The sequence below is a fragment of the Symphodus melops genome (assembly GCF_947650265.1).
Source record: "Symphodus melops genome assembly, chromosome: 14".
Classification (NCBI taxonomy): domain Eukaryota; kingdom Metazoa; phylum Chordata; class Actinopteri; order Labriformes; family Labridae; genus Symphodus; species Symphodus melops.
This window is the reverse complement of record NC_136704.1, coordinates 11,877,695-11,892,292: the sequence shown is the minus strand read 5'-3', so window position 1 is coordinate 11,892,292 and position 14,598 is coordinate 11,877,695. Positions and strand designations below refer to the sequence as shown.

Sequence of the window (14,598 nt, the reverse complement as noted above, 5' to 3'; positions counted from 1 at the left end):
TCAACCCAGGCAATAGACAGGGTATCAATAAAGGGGAAGGAACAGGAGTGGCAGATATGGACAGCAAGGCAGAGAAGCAGAGATGGGAGCCACTACACAAATTAAATCTAGAGTAAGTTGTAAACGTCACATAAACATCAATCACAAAAAGCATCTTTAACAGCTGTTGCAGAGTGCCAATGTGTACACATTATGCATCTTTAATAACCAAGGGCAATATTTACAAAGCTTCCTCTTACAAAGAGTTTTTTTTCCTAGCGTCAAAATTCTGAGAAAATTCTTGGAATCGTGACATATTTTCCAAATTTTAGATAAAAGTTAAAGACTTGATTATCATAAAGATAAAAGTTATTCACAAAGGATCATAGCACTATAAAAAGAGCTCCTGAGGTGCAACACTCAGATGTGAGGATGACTTTTACTGTAAGAGGACTGACAGTTTCTCAAGCAGAAGAGATGATGGAGTTAAGATGTATTACAGTAGGATGGTAAATACACATGAGAAGATATATATAAGGTTCTCATTCCCACGTTGGAGAAGCGGGGGTGTTCATGTTGACTTGGGTGGGTTATGAGCCTTTAATGATTCACAAGATGAATATAATCTACCTGGATCATCCCTACTTTTATTTCCAGCTCAGATCAGTCATGAAGACATATGGTGTCCGATGGGGATCGGCACTGCCCACTTCACAAACTGCTGTACACAGTAGGACCCACACAAGGTTTGGTTTCTAAACGTCATTCATAAGATGTATCTCAACCACAGGAAACACTATCATATGAAGATCATTACATCTCCCAACTGTGACTTATTTCACTCAGCATGCTGGGGACATTTATGTACTGGGAATGCCCAGAAGTAGTTACATCCTGGAAGCAAATCATTTTAACTCTAAGTGACATGATGAAAGATAAGATCCAACTGCAGCTGACTTTGCTTCTTCTTGATGATGACTCGGGTTTAAACTTGTCTTTGCGGCAGCGGTGCATTTTGTCTCACTGCAACAAAAAAAAAATGTTGGCCTTGAGATAGCAACCGCCTCATTCAATGACCGGGCAACATTGGGCCAACTCTCTTCTTGAAGTTGTTCAGATAGAATGGTCTGTGGCCCGAATGCATGGGGGGCAGCCTTAAGACCCTCAAAACTTGGGATGCAGCCTACAATCTAGTTAAGGGCAGTGTGCGGTGCGCTTGACCTTAATTGTGTTTTTATTTTCTCTGTCCTTGAGAGATCCGGGGTGGGAATGGATGTGGGGTCGCCTTGGGAAGGGGGGAAGGTTTTTGAAGTTCAATTGATCCTGATCCTAAGCTTGGACTCCTTGCTGATTTTTTTTTTTTACACTAAGTTAGGAGCTCTCAGAGAGACGTTCACAGACTGTTTGTGAATACCGGCCCAGAACAGTAGTCAAGCTTAGTGAGAGCATATTAGAAATAGAAAAGTTTGTGGCTCACTCTAAAGGCCAATGAAGTGCACTCAATCTCTAGCACAGAAAAGGGGTCTGGAGAATATGTCAGCAGTCTAGAGGATAGAATACATTACCCTCTTCGCTCTGTAAAGGACCTCGTTCTCTTCAAACACACAAACGGAAAGCCTCCATCAGTTGCGAAAACATCATAACACGAATGGTTTAAGGATACGTTCTGCTCACAGGCAACACATTTAAACCATGATGAACACGCTGTGCTTCATGAATATGTATTTTTGTGTGGAGGAGGAAGTGAATGACAAAGATGATAAACGTGATTGACACTAGAATTTCACAATGACCCTGGTTATATTTGTCTCCTGAATATATTTTAGGAAATCAAAAAATCTTATTTGTAGAAGCATATTTATTAATACACTATTCTTATTCTGTTTAACTCTCTGATTCATTTTGGTATTCGCTTAATACCAGCTTTCCTTGTTTGACCATCTCTCGCCGTTTCTTTCTTCCTGTATTTACCGCTACTGATTTTCTACATCAGTAAAACATGTTTACAAAGTAGCCAGAACCTTGTCACACTCAATTCCTTTCTGAAAACAGTCGGTAAGCTGCCTCCTGTAAACATGGCAGAATGCACAACAAGCTTTAACTAAAGCTCGAAGTCGGACCACGTTAAAAAAAACCAACACAATTTCTCGTCGGCATCAGAAAAGTTATCTGAATCAGAATCTGAAGAGAGCTCCCAACAAAACCAGTGCAAAGTTTGTCCACCCATCATCAAATTCAAACTCAATTCATATATCTAATCAGCCCACGTAAGGGACACAAGTGTGTTATAAAGTTATAGAATTTGCATGTCTGAATGTAGTGGGTCAAGCTACAATTTTACTGAAAAAGATTAGATGTTACAAAAAATGTCAATTGTAGTTTTACGTGTATATTTCACTATGTGAATTTGCCTTCATAATAAAACTGTTTATCAACTACCTAAGTGTTAGACCATCCAAAATGTACAATTACCTTTTGTACTGATCTTCCTGGTTTGATTTTTTCAGATCATGTATCCACTTCCAAATGGAGCTACAAATTGCTATTCGTGTAACCTTGTATTCCCAGCTCCGGACCTTCCCTCCCACCTGCACAACTTTGGTCCAGCATTAGTTCTCACACAGGTTGTCTACTGATCAGGAGCCTTAGGGTTCCAACTATTTTCTCTGCCTGACTCTTGCCTTCCCATCAGACACCTTCTCTCTAGCACAATCCCATAAGTTGAATATCCTTATCATCCTGACCTTGTCTGAACTACAATTTCATTTCTATTTTTGGAGGAAATAGCCTATTTGCAAAGAGTCAAACAGCCCAAATGTCTTCTTTTATTACATGTAGTATGAGGCAAAATATATCAAAATTCAAATTGATGGTTCTAAACTAAAAGGCCCTCATTTACTGCGCTATTCAGACTTTTATTTGGCAAAAAAATCCAGGAGCAAAAAAGCCCCCCCAGAGTAATGCTGGTCCTCTCATAAACACAATCATGTGTTTCTGTGTGATTTCGGCTGGTACAAGGTCTCCTCTTTTGCAGTGTGAAGACAAACAAGACTCCGAATCTCACACCTCAGATAGGATTTATGCGAGTATATGCAATACTTAAGAAGGTGTAAACCATGTACCTGCATTACACCTTGGCCTGGGCCATATGACTAAAACTGTTATCAAGATAAAAAAGATTCATATCAGTCGATATTTCTAATTATCACGATAAATTTTAAATCATTGATTCTTTTAAATTTAAAAGCACATTTTTGCTCCTAAGTGAAAGTTGAAGAAATCAGTTGGTTAATTATGGTTTGATTATTCTTTATCATCAGAACATGACAAACTGTGATTGAACAGGAACATTTCACCATCACAAGCTCAGTGCACGGAGCTGGAAATGCTGATATGACAGTAACACCCATATCCCTGAGACATGATTGGCTCTTCAGCATCTTTTTCTTCTTCTCTTTAATGTCGGGGGCAACTAGCGTTTCATACACGTTAGCACCACCGTTTTCCAGTGGTTGGATACTGTAATCACAGGTCTAATTCAAAGTTTTATCAAATAGTTGTAACATTTCTTTGAAATTATATGTCGATAATTATCGATTCATCGCCTTATTACATCACAACTTGGAGTCATTTTTACAATGTAGTTATTCTTTTCTTTTACTCATTTTCTGGCTTGTTCAGCCATAAGAGACACAATAACCTAGAATCACAGAAAGCTATAAATAATAGAAATAGTTATCATCACCTATTTTAAATGAGGATATTCTTCAAAGAAAATATGGACAGATTTTTGTGTTTTGAAAATTTAATTCAGTTCAAAAACTTTATTTGTCCCCGGGGTGCAAATCAAAAGCTTTCATTGAACTCATTTTAGGTATAATGATTAGATCACAGTATCCGTCAGGGATGAAGCAAAACATAAAATAACGTGGTGAATAGAATTTGGCAAAAAAAACAAAAAAAACAAAGCTTAACTGCAAGTGTTTTTTTTTCGAAAAAACAGAACAGGACTTAAAATTCAGCTCCATGAAAATAATAAGAAAACTGATAGATTGCAGAGCAAATCAGCACTTGTTAAATTGGCCTCTGCAGAGCTCTCCTGAGGCAAGTTGAGAAGTGATGCAACATAGTGCAAAGCATCTTAAAAAACTCCAAATGCTTCAACTGTAGCAGAACAGAAGTCGTTAAATATGAAAAATCTAACTAGAGCTAGATGACGTTCATCTGAGAATCTGTGGAGATGTTGCATGAAGCTCACTCCCTTTTCAGCTTTCTGGCTTTTATTTACATTTAATTAAACCAATGGCTTTTAATGGACCTCATGTGCTAACTCACAGAAGTACCATAACACTCAAGAACTATTTATTATTTAAATTTTATATTTAAGAACTATACTATGACACACCAATTATCAATTCTTGGGTCAATTCATATTTGGCCCAAAAAATGCAATCCAGAATGTATCCTCTATTTTTTAGGATTCTAATTTCCATTAACTTTAATTCAGTACTAAAATGTTTTGTTTATTAACTTTCATTTGATAAATTTCAGAATAAAAACTTAAAGTTAACTTCCTGTTTATTAGACAAAGATATTCAAATCTCCACCAGGTTCCATGCTGATTACTCATTCCCACTCAATCAAATCTAAAACAAGGAGTCAGGACTTAGTATATTTATATCAAATATTAAAGTAATATCAAATAGCAATATTAAAATTTCAACAACCTCAGAGGGTATCAGTAATCAGAAGCCCCATGTTTTTCCAAAATTACATGTGATCAAACATACAAAAGAAAATGAAGTTAAGCAGACCTACTGTGAATGACTTTTAAAGCAAAAAAAAAAAAAAAAAAGGGCCTAAAAGATTTGTCACTTATTCACTACTGAGAGAAATAAAAAGGATGAATATTACTCCACACAACAAGAACAATCACAATGGATATGTGCACATCAGCTCTGATGAACAATAAATGTTCTGTAAACAGTGTTGCCAGGCACACACTGGGTGCTCCAGCTGTGGGGAAATGAATATTGATGACCTGTTCAGTGTTTCCCACACATACTGTACATCATACTTAGGTTGACCACTCTGGCAAAATCCCTGACCATGGGTACATGAACACTTAAACTTTCGAAAATAAGTGTCCCTCTAAAAAAAAAAAAAAAAAAAGTATTCTATATACAATGTGTATAAATTACATTTTACATAAGGAAAAAAGTCATACACAATTTCATGTCAAAATTCATCTGATCTTTATTATTCTGATTAATCTTTTTTTATATAGACATCTTAAGATACCAACTGTACTTCCTTTAACCAATATTCCAAAACCAAAATACTCTCCACTATTATTTTTATCCATGAAAAAAAGCAGCAAATTGTTACATTATAAGATTGTGAAACCAGCAGACTTTTTAAGGATGAATTCATCAACCTCTTGAATTTTAGGTTGAAGGTGATCCTTATTCTAATTTTGGATGGCATTGTTAATTTTTCTTACAGTTCAGGTAGCCCATTGATCAAACCATTGAAGATTACATCTATGAGACGCCTGTTTCATCAGTGTACTGTTGATTTTCTGGACCACTCACCAAAAATGAACAAGACATGAATGAACTGGGAGTTTTTAAGTGTGCTATAATAAACCTATGGGTGGTGTCACAGACCATCATCTACCATCAGTTTGCCCTCACTGAACATTGCTAGAATTTCTCAAATTCAGCCAAGAGGAAAAAGAACTATAATTGGGTGGAAGTAGCTCAGTTCATAGAGACTTGGGTTGGAAACCGTCAGTTGGTCGCCAGTTGAAGTCCCGATGCTGACCAAAAAATATGGAATTTGGTCTGGTAGCTAGAGAGGAGCCGGACCAACTCTCGAGCACTGCCGAGGTGAGCAAGGCACCGAATCCCTACCAGCTCAGGGGGGCGCTTCCAGTGGGGGCCGCTGCCACAGTCTGACGTCTCTCCATGAATACATGTCCACATGTCCTGCTTGTGCATTTGTGTGATTCAGGCCTGTGAGTGTGAGAAGCATGTCTCTAAAATAAACGAATGCAAACTAGACAAACTAGATTAATTAAGTATATAACATTTAAAAAAAAAAAAACAACAACATTAGAATCTCAGCTTTATTGACCTTGTTTGCTGAGACACACAAGTGTGAACTGTCCTCTCAGCGTACAAAAGTACAACACTATTTAAAAAAAAAAAAAAAGCTTTACACACAACTAACACAAAAAAACACACTCATAGCTGGAATCACAGCCACGCGTGTATCCTAACATGTGTGCACTCATTGAAACAAATGATGGAAGTAAGTGTGTGCATGACTATGTGCCGCAAACAGAGTGGGCCTGCTAGGTCCCTGAAGCAGTGTGTTAAGATGCAGGTGCACACACACACACACACACACACACACACACACACACACACACACACACACACACACACACACACACACACACACACACACACACACACACACACACACACACACACACACACACACACACACACACACACACACACACACACACACACACACACACACACACACACACAGACAGATGTACACACCTGGATAGAGAATGAGTGTGAGAGCTATATTTAGAGTTAACCTTATCTAACTTTACATTGTGCATCTGTTGTGCACTTGCAAATAACACCTACACATTGAGGGCACATAAGAAGCCTCAAATGAGGGAATAGGTAAGAATAGAAAATGTTCAATAATCAAGATGTATTCATGTAAAAACAAAGGAAGCATCACACAATAACTTTACTTCTGGGTTGACCACACTATCAATTATGATTGTGAATATATGCCTGCTATTACAATTCAATAATTCTTGAAATATCACTGTGTTGTGCAAACGAGCCAGCATACGATATACTGTACCTATAATCTACAGTATAAGATCCTATCCTGAGTCACATCGGGAATGAACAAACACACCTAATGTGAGTGGCAATATTAACTGAGTCAGAACACTCAGCTTGCCCTTCTAGGTGGTTAACTTTCAATTTCTGATTGTTACGAAAAAATTGTAAATATAAAATAAACAATAATTGTAAAAATTAACAATTATTTGGAAATGTATGTTCGCCAATCAGCACCAACAGAGCACTTCAAGTTGACATAACATGCCAACCTTAATGTCAACCATTGGGGTGCATGGTTCTTTATCGGTTATTGCGCACAACCAATGTATAGAGGCTAAAGTCCTCTAAGCATTTGATTGTGCTGTCTCTAAGAATAAAGACATAAAAGCCCAAAATTAAACATTGGGTGGGATTTTTTTCTCTATTTTTCTCTCTCTCTATTACATGGATAAAAACAGTATAGGCATATACCATTATAATTGCTCAACTCGAGATGCACTCCCACGCTGTATGTTTCATGTCTCTCAATGGAGATTAGAGGGTAAAAGGTTGACTACAAGCACATCATGCTGCCCCTTTGTGTTTCTCTTTTCTATCAATCTACAACAAAAGCATGTCTGACGTCACCATCAATACAGAAAACTAATTACTGTGCAGACATGTAAAAAGGTTTAGCCTGCCGTTACATAAAATATACATGATTGTTAATCTTTAGCGCGTCCACCTGCAGCGCACAAGGTGAAGTGTTATGTGGGTCAGATTTGAAATCAGAAAACTAATTCTAATAAAAAATTAGATGTACATAAAAATACACTGCATGTATGTGGTATCATTTCCAATTTAAAATAGCTATATATACAGCGTGCCTCAGCTGAGTGTTTACAGTCACTGGACACTGTGGTGCACGTTGAGATTTGTAACTGGTTGTAGACGCTTTACTCATCACTGCGACCTGTACACAAAATCTGATTGGCCATCCTTGAAGGTGTGCAGAAGATATATACACTGGCTATACTGGATACATGAATCTTATTTATAAAGCTCTTCTTAATTTGGTTCCTTCTTATTTATGTTCATGCCTTCAAAGAACCAGAAGTAACTCGTTCATGAGGCTCCCTGGTCTGTGTGGAACTTTCTCTTGGATGACTTGAAAATGGATGATCTCATTTCGCTGGAAGCCTTTGGCTCAATCTTAAAAGACCAAAAGGGCGAGACAATTGGACAGTGCCTGTGTTTCTGAATTGTAATCCATGATCAAGACCCTTTGCAGTAAATCAAAGTAAATTTCCCTTCCACAGAACTGATGTCGACCTGATTAGGATCAACATAACATAAATCTGTGTCGGTTGAAAACTGATTTCAAAAGCATTACTGTTCTTTCTGAAAAAACAAAACAAAAAAAAAACTCATTTTGAATTTTCAAAACATTTTTCTCAGGAGGATTTTAGGAGCTGCGGAGAAAAATAAGATTCCAACAATGACTCCATGTGATGTATTCCCTTTGGGGTAACTTGTGTACATTTGCTCTCGGGGGGGGGGGGGGGGGACGAGTTCAATTCTGGTGCAAAGCATGGATCTAACTCCACATGCTTCAGTGATTCAGTAATGTGAGCACAATGAGAGGTTCTCTGGTGGAAAAAAACAACAACAGAGTACCATTTTTAAGAGGAAAAAAGCTTCCATTAGCATTTGTCCTTCTCTCACCAAGGTTAAACTGAATACTTGGTTTATAAAGTGACAGAAAACTTGAGTCAGAAATGATAACTCTTTAGTGTACTGCACTTGTTGCTCAATCAAAATGAAAAGTATCCCATGACAAAACATCTGAGTTTAGAGCCAAACACAAACTACAAAATGCTCTCAGAAGAAACTGGATTTCTATTCATGTGGTCACCTGAAGTAAAAAAACAAAAAAAAACAAAAAAAACGTCTTCTGATCTAACTGTACACAGCACACATCCACTGTTTAAAGTGGAGACAACACAAGTCACCTTTGCCCCTTTCCTATCCCTCCTCTTTGTTCTTGCTCTGACTTAGTCTCAATCAATTATTGTTACAGTATGTTATAGATTCATTTTGGTAATGGTTACCTTCAGCCATCTTCCTGTTTCTCACACAACACAACCAATAAGACCGACTCTGAGTACTTCATCCCATATTCCTCTTCCACTGACCCGTATACACATCAACCTTTCTCACACTTCTTCTCCTTCACTGTAACCAAGAAGCATCTTGAGAGTAATTGCCATGATTTTAATGACCTTTTCACTTATGTCTCCAGCTGACAGTCCGTAATCTCAATCATTTCCATCCATTAAACTCTTAACACAAATCAATCTCCTCTGTCTTTGAAACACCTTCAAGTGGAAGAGAAACATGTTTTCCCTGAATAACAGTGACAACCTCCTGACCTGACTCAAAGAAAGCTGGTCAAGGGCTATTAGTGAATGAGACAACCTAAATGTTGTGGTGTGTCTTTTTTTTTTTTATCAACGTTGAGCACAGTACAGGTTCGATACATGCACAGCACACAGGAAGTTAGAAGACTTCCTACCTGTTCTTTTACAGAGGCGAGGATGGAGGAGGTCGTCTCGGTCTCAGATCTGTCTCCATTGGACGCTGGCATCACAGGGGGAACCATTGCTCCCTTCTCCTGCTCCGCAGGTTGATCTGGCACCGGCATTTCTGATTCGAACACAAAAAGAGTAAGCACGATTAGGATGTTTGCAGTTTAAAAAAACAGTTAAAAAATGGTCATTTCAATGTTCATGTATTCAAACATCCTTTAGTTTAAACGTAAATTCAAGGGCACAGCAAAGAACAACAGCTACCTAATTTGTAGACTTTGAAGACAAATGCAGAAGAGGAACATTTTAATTCCCTTTTGAACCTCCCATGCATTATAGGAACTATAATACACAAGAGCATTGGAAATCTACTAAATAGAAGACACATTCATTTTATAATTTAACATTTTAATTTGTGTTAACTTTTTCCAGTTTATTCAACCAATGTTTATTACAGTGGTGCTTTCTTAGTTTCCCCTTAAAGTCAGCATCAGTCTATTTAATCTGAGCAGAGCCTATCAGAATAAAAACATAAGAGTTGAAGAAAAGAGACAAACTTGCCTTCGATTGTTATTAAATTGAAATTAACTAGCTTATATGAACTAACGAACTTGAGGTAAAAAAAAATCTATTTTTGAAGGCTGAATGGTCACTAAAACTCAATTTGACCAGTTTGTAATTTACAACCAAAATCTCCTCATTTTAGGATTGAAATTCATATTTTTAGAACTTGACCGAAGAATTTCTTACTATTCACTCAGAAAACAGCAGTGTGATTGACCCAGCCTTAACCAAAAGTCATGAAGCTGTCAGTCTGAGCTTTTCATGTTTAATCTAGATCTGAGCCAAATAAATTATCGGGCTACCATTCCTCCTCAGTTAAACCTGAAGCGACTAAGAACTCAAATCAGCTCAAAGGTGCTGCAATTAAATGTGTCTCCACTCCCCAGAGCTACAAAAACCCATTTTAAGCTGCAATTCCTATTACATTTTACCCTGCAGGATGTTACACAGCTCCATAGCAACTCTTCTGTGTCAGCAGACAATAGCCCAGGAAGAATATCAGGGTTGTAGACTGTTGGCATGGTGCTTCTGTTTGCTCTGAAACTAACTTTTAAGTGGCCAATAAATGGTGAGAGAACTTGGCCATTATTCGATCAAAGGCCACTAATCTCAAAGGGTTTGTGCCTTTATGAACATGATCCCCTGCTTCCTCTCACAATACATGTCACAGAATTTCCCCTGGGTTTAATCAAATATTTGTTTCTGATTTCACATCATGACCAGTACTGCAACATGTAAAGGCTGAGAAAACTGTTTCCTGTCTCTGCCATGGTTTTGTCCCTGGTGGGTTGATCCTCTGTGGTAATCTCCAGTTCAACATCAGACCTCGTCATGAAAGCTGCTGCTCTGTGTCCATGTTTGGTTATTGTGACTGTTTTCACATCGATGAGAATTATCGTCACATGTTATGCTCGATCTCATGCACCCTTAGTATCTTATCAGTTCTCCTTCTATTCAGTGTAGTTCACCACCGATTCAATCATCACTAGAGCACATCGTTGGGTGTGTTTACTGTGGTAAACAACTGCAGGACTCCTCAGAAAACTTGCATATTTGGCTTTATCATTCAAGAGAAACGCGGCAGTCAGCCAGCTGGTGTAAACTTTGCTGGGGTTCTGGTGTCTCAAGAGCCAAACTCTGGTGACTCATCTCCACTCAGGAGGGGACATGCCAGACATAGTAGTGGTGTTTGTCAGTGAGAGCGAAAATAACCATCTGCAGGCCATCTCGCTAGCATCTTTTATTTACCGACACCACCCTGTGATGCCTGCTGTCTGTCTGGTTTCTGACTGACGAGCTGATAGACTGCACATTTGATTTGCAGGCTTCCTGGATCCTCACTGACTTCGTTAACTGACTTGCATTGGCTCACTAACACTAAATGTCTGTGTGCGCTCTTATCACTGATAAATAATGCTACTCATAAAATACCTGCTTTAAACTGCAAACACTCCTAAGATATGACTGAACATTGCCTACTGGAATGCAAAATTGTATCAGTGTGTGCGTCAGGAACAGCGTTAAAGCTATGGCAGATTTGTATCTCCGTATCAGATGTTAAAAATAAAGGACAGGGACAAGCAGCAAATTGTAAAGTACAGGAAGAAACTCCCACTCTCTATCAGTTCATTATTTAGTCTTTTACAGAAGTAAAGGTTGCTGTATTGACAAAATCCTGTCCCTACGGTCAATTCTCTCAGAAACTCACAGACCAATTTCCTGACTCTCTGAATTTGTATCTCATTGTCTCTCTCTTTGGGCTGTTGGTTCAGACAGGAAGGAGGCCCAAACACTGTATTGATGCCTTGAAACAAATCCAGGTAAAGGAGATCTATTATGTCGATCCATATTTAAATACTCCGTACGAAACCTTGGGTGCAGCTGGGACTCAGTAGGTAAAGTCCTCGCTCTCATCCGGAAGGCCGAGGGTTTGATCCCTAGCTCCCCAGCATGTCCGATGTGTCCTTAACCCCGAATTGATCAGACCTCATCAGCAGCAAACGAATGGGATTAGTTACTTCTGATGGTCTCACTACATCACTACCTCGTTGGTGTCCTTTATTTAAAAAAAAACAACAACAACAACTATATAAATGCATTTGTTCTACTTTGTTGTTACTGTCTGCTTACGGGTGAGACAGAACTTCTGCTTCACTCGGGAGAAAACGAAACAGAGGCATGCACGTTCCAATCACAGAGGCCACTCTCACCTGAGTGGGAGGATTTGACAGAATGGGCTCCTTTGACCCGTGTTCTCGCCCTGACCTGACAGTCCTCCAAAGCTGCCCCTTCTGGCTGAATACACCTAACATGAACAAGTTGCGTGCTCGCAGAAACACAGTAATACGCATTCCGTACATGCACACACTTCAAGGTTCAATGAGGTGTCCCTTCCATTTACCCCACGACCTGTCTGCTCTCTGACTCCATGCCTTGTTGGCTCAGCTGCATTGCCCTGCTTTCCCCTCTAACCTTCTCTTCTCCTTTCATCCTGTTTTCACTTTAACTTTCAGATTTTGCAGTTTAAAGTTTTAATATCCTGCCAACAGTCTGCACTCTGTGTGGCATAGTTGCTGTAAGCATTTGCTATAGATTCACTACTTCAGAGTATTTACCTGTCATTCTTTTCATGCTGCTACTAAAAGTTACATTTTCCTTGGAGATTTATAAACTGTATCTTCCTCGTTCTGTTTTTATTCTTCTAGGAGTGTAGAATTAATCACAATTTCATCCTTACCCCTGTAAGCAGCAGAGCAGGATTCATCGCTGACAATGAAGACTAAATCTAAGAGCTAGTCCATTAAAAGAACTCCATCCTGGTTATATGCAACCATCTGAGATACTGCCAAACCGACAAGGTGCAAGAAACAGTTGTTTCACAGTTAAGATTTGTACTTTGGATGGCACCACAATGAACCCTTTTAAACGAGTCAGAGGAAACGTTAACTTTAATGTCAGAGTGTCAGACAAAGCAGAGCACAGACGAGCCGTCAGCGGGCCGAGAGATAATCCTGTTGTTTAAATTGTTGCTGTTTTTCTGCTCTCTCTCATTTTTTACAAGTAACTAACAAGCATCTCCGCTCTAAGCTCACCTGCTGTGATGTTATGAAACAAAGGGGGTCGATGAGGTCCGGACCTCGGTTGTAAAAAATAATTAAAACATTAAAATCTAGATGTGAGTTTGTCGTAAAAGAAAATTGTGATACAATATTTTTCGGCCACCACCAAAAAATTCCTTTTTGGATTATTCAATACAAACATGTTGCAGGTATCATTTAAACATTTAGAACAGAAATATTTATGCAATATCGATGAGAACTGTACAAAAATAAAATAAAATGCTGAAGTCAAATTTAACATTCGATGACGCGTCCAGACTTGCAGTGGCTGCTACACCACAACCTATCAACTATCCTCACTGACACTGGAGACAACATGGATGAAAGCAGCACAGCATGTGTACGCTACAAAACAAACGACACAGGCAAGGTCTTCATTTGTATTGTGACGCAAGTTGTGCGCAGTTTTTCTACACACCAATGTTTTTGTATTGAGCCAAACTACAGGAAATGACTGGTGCAGCTTTGTTTGGAGACTCTATACTATTCTAGAATTTATTGTTCAGCTGCCTTGGTCCTAAATATAAGCTGACAAGAGAGATAAGAAAAAGCAGATTGAATGACAGGGAAATGAGAAATGTAAATAAAAGAGAAAAGATGAGCAGGTTTACTTTCTTGTTTTGTCTGTGAAGCACTGAGAGTCAATATAAAATGATTCAAATATAAACTTCTTAAGATCAAGAATTCATAAGTACAACAACAAAGAAGGGTTGATTGACAGCTCTTGTATCAATGCAAAAAAAAACTGAGGCATTTCTAAATCTTGAAAACTATATAAATTACTACTAATGCACTTAACACTTAGCTAGCACTTAGATGCACTTAGCAAGTTTAACTATTATGACTTTTTTTTTTTTCAATCTAGACCAGATCCCGAGTACAGGCTGATCAAGAAGCCCGATATAAGTACGAGTAAGTCATTCTTCCAAATAATATTTTGCTACAATTCAAATTAAACACACATACTGGTGAAACATGTACAAGGCATTGAAGTGTAACCTGAGTTGGGAAAGAACAAATGAAGGTGTATCACAAGGAGGGGGTTCCTGAGGGAATGTTGTGAATCCCTTTGACAATCTGAAGCCTTTATGCTGCATCTCTCAGAGGTATTTTGATGTAGAGAAATAGAAAAAGCACAGTTGTCTAGGTTCACTGTCATATTGTCATGAATCAATGGGACTCTAGGGAAAAAGTGAGCCCTATTTAATTTCATACCTGTTGTATTTCCTACTTTGAAAACAAAAAGGTCATACCTTCTCCGAAACCGAGGTAAAATCCTGAGTGACAGCAAGCTGGACAGCACTCTGAATGAATAACAAGTGTGACAGGAGATGTGTGTTACTGTTTAGTTTTGCCATTAGTATTTCTCATGCTATTAAAGATTATCTTAAAATACCAGATGTATACAAAAGAAAAGAATAAGGCTATATTATATTATTTTGAATGTGAAAAAAACTGAGACCCATAGCTTTGTATGAAACATTT

The 14,598-nt window shown here is 38.3% G+C and overlaps 1 protein-coding gene across 2 annotated transcripts in view; it reads right to left on the bottom strand.

The window, feature by feature from the left end:
• Positions 1-14,598, bottom strand: part of ctnnd2a (catenin (cadherin-associated protein), delta 2a) — a 244,958-nt gene that overhangs the window by 200,012 nt on the left and 30,348 nt on the right. For both annotated transcript variants that reach the window (XM_079361441.1, XM_079361442.1), the window contains exon 2: positions 9,418-9,548. In XM_079361441.1, coding sequence (XP_079217567.1) covers positions 9,418-9,546 — 129 coding nt within the window. In that variant the 5' untranslated portion in view covers positions 9,547-9,548. The remainder of the gene's footprint in view (positions 1-9,417; positions 9,549-14,598) is intronic.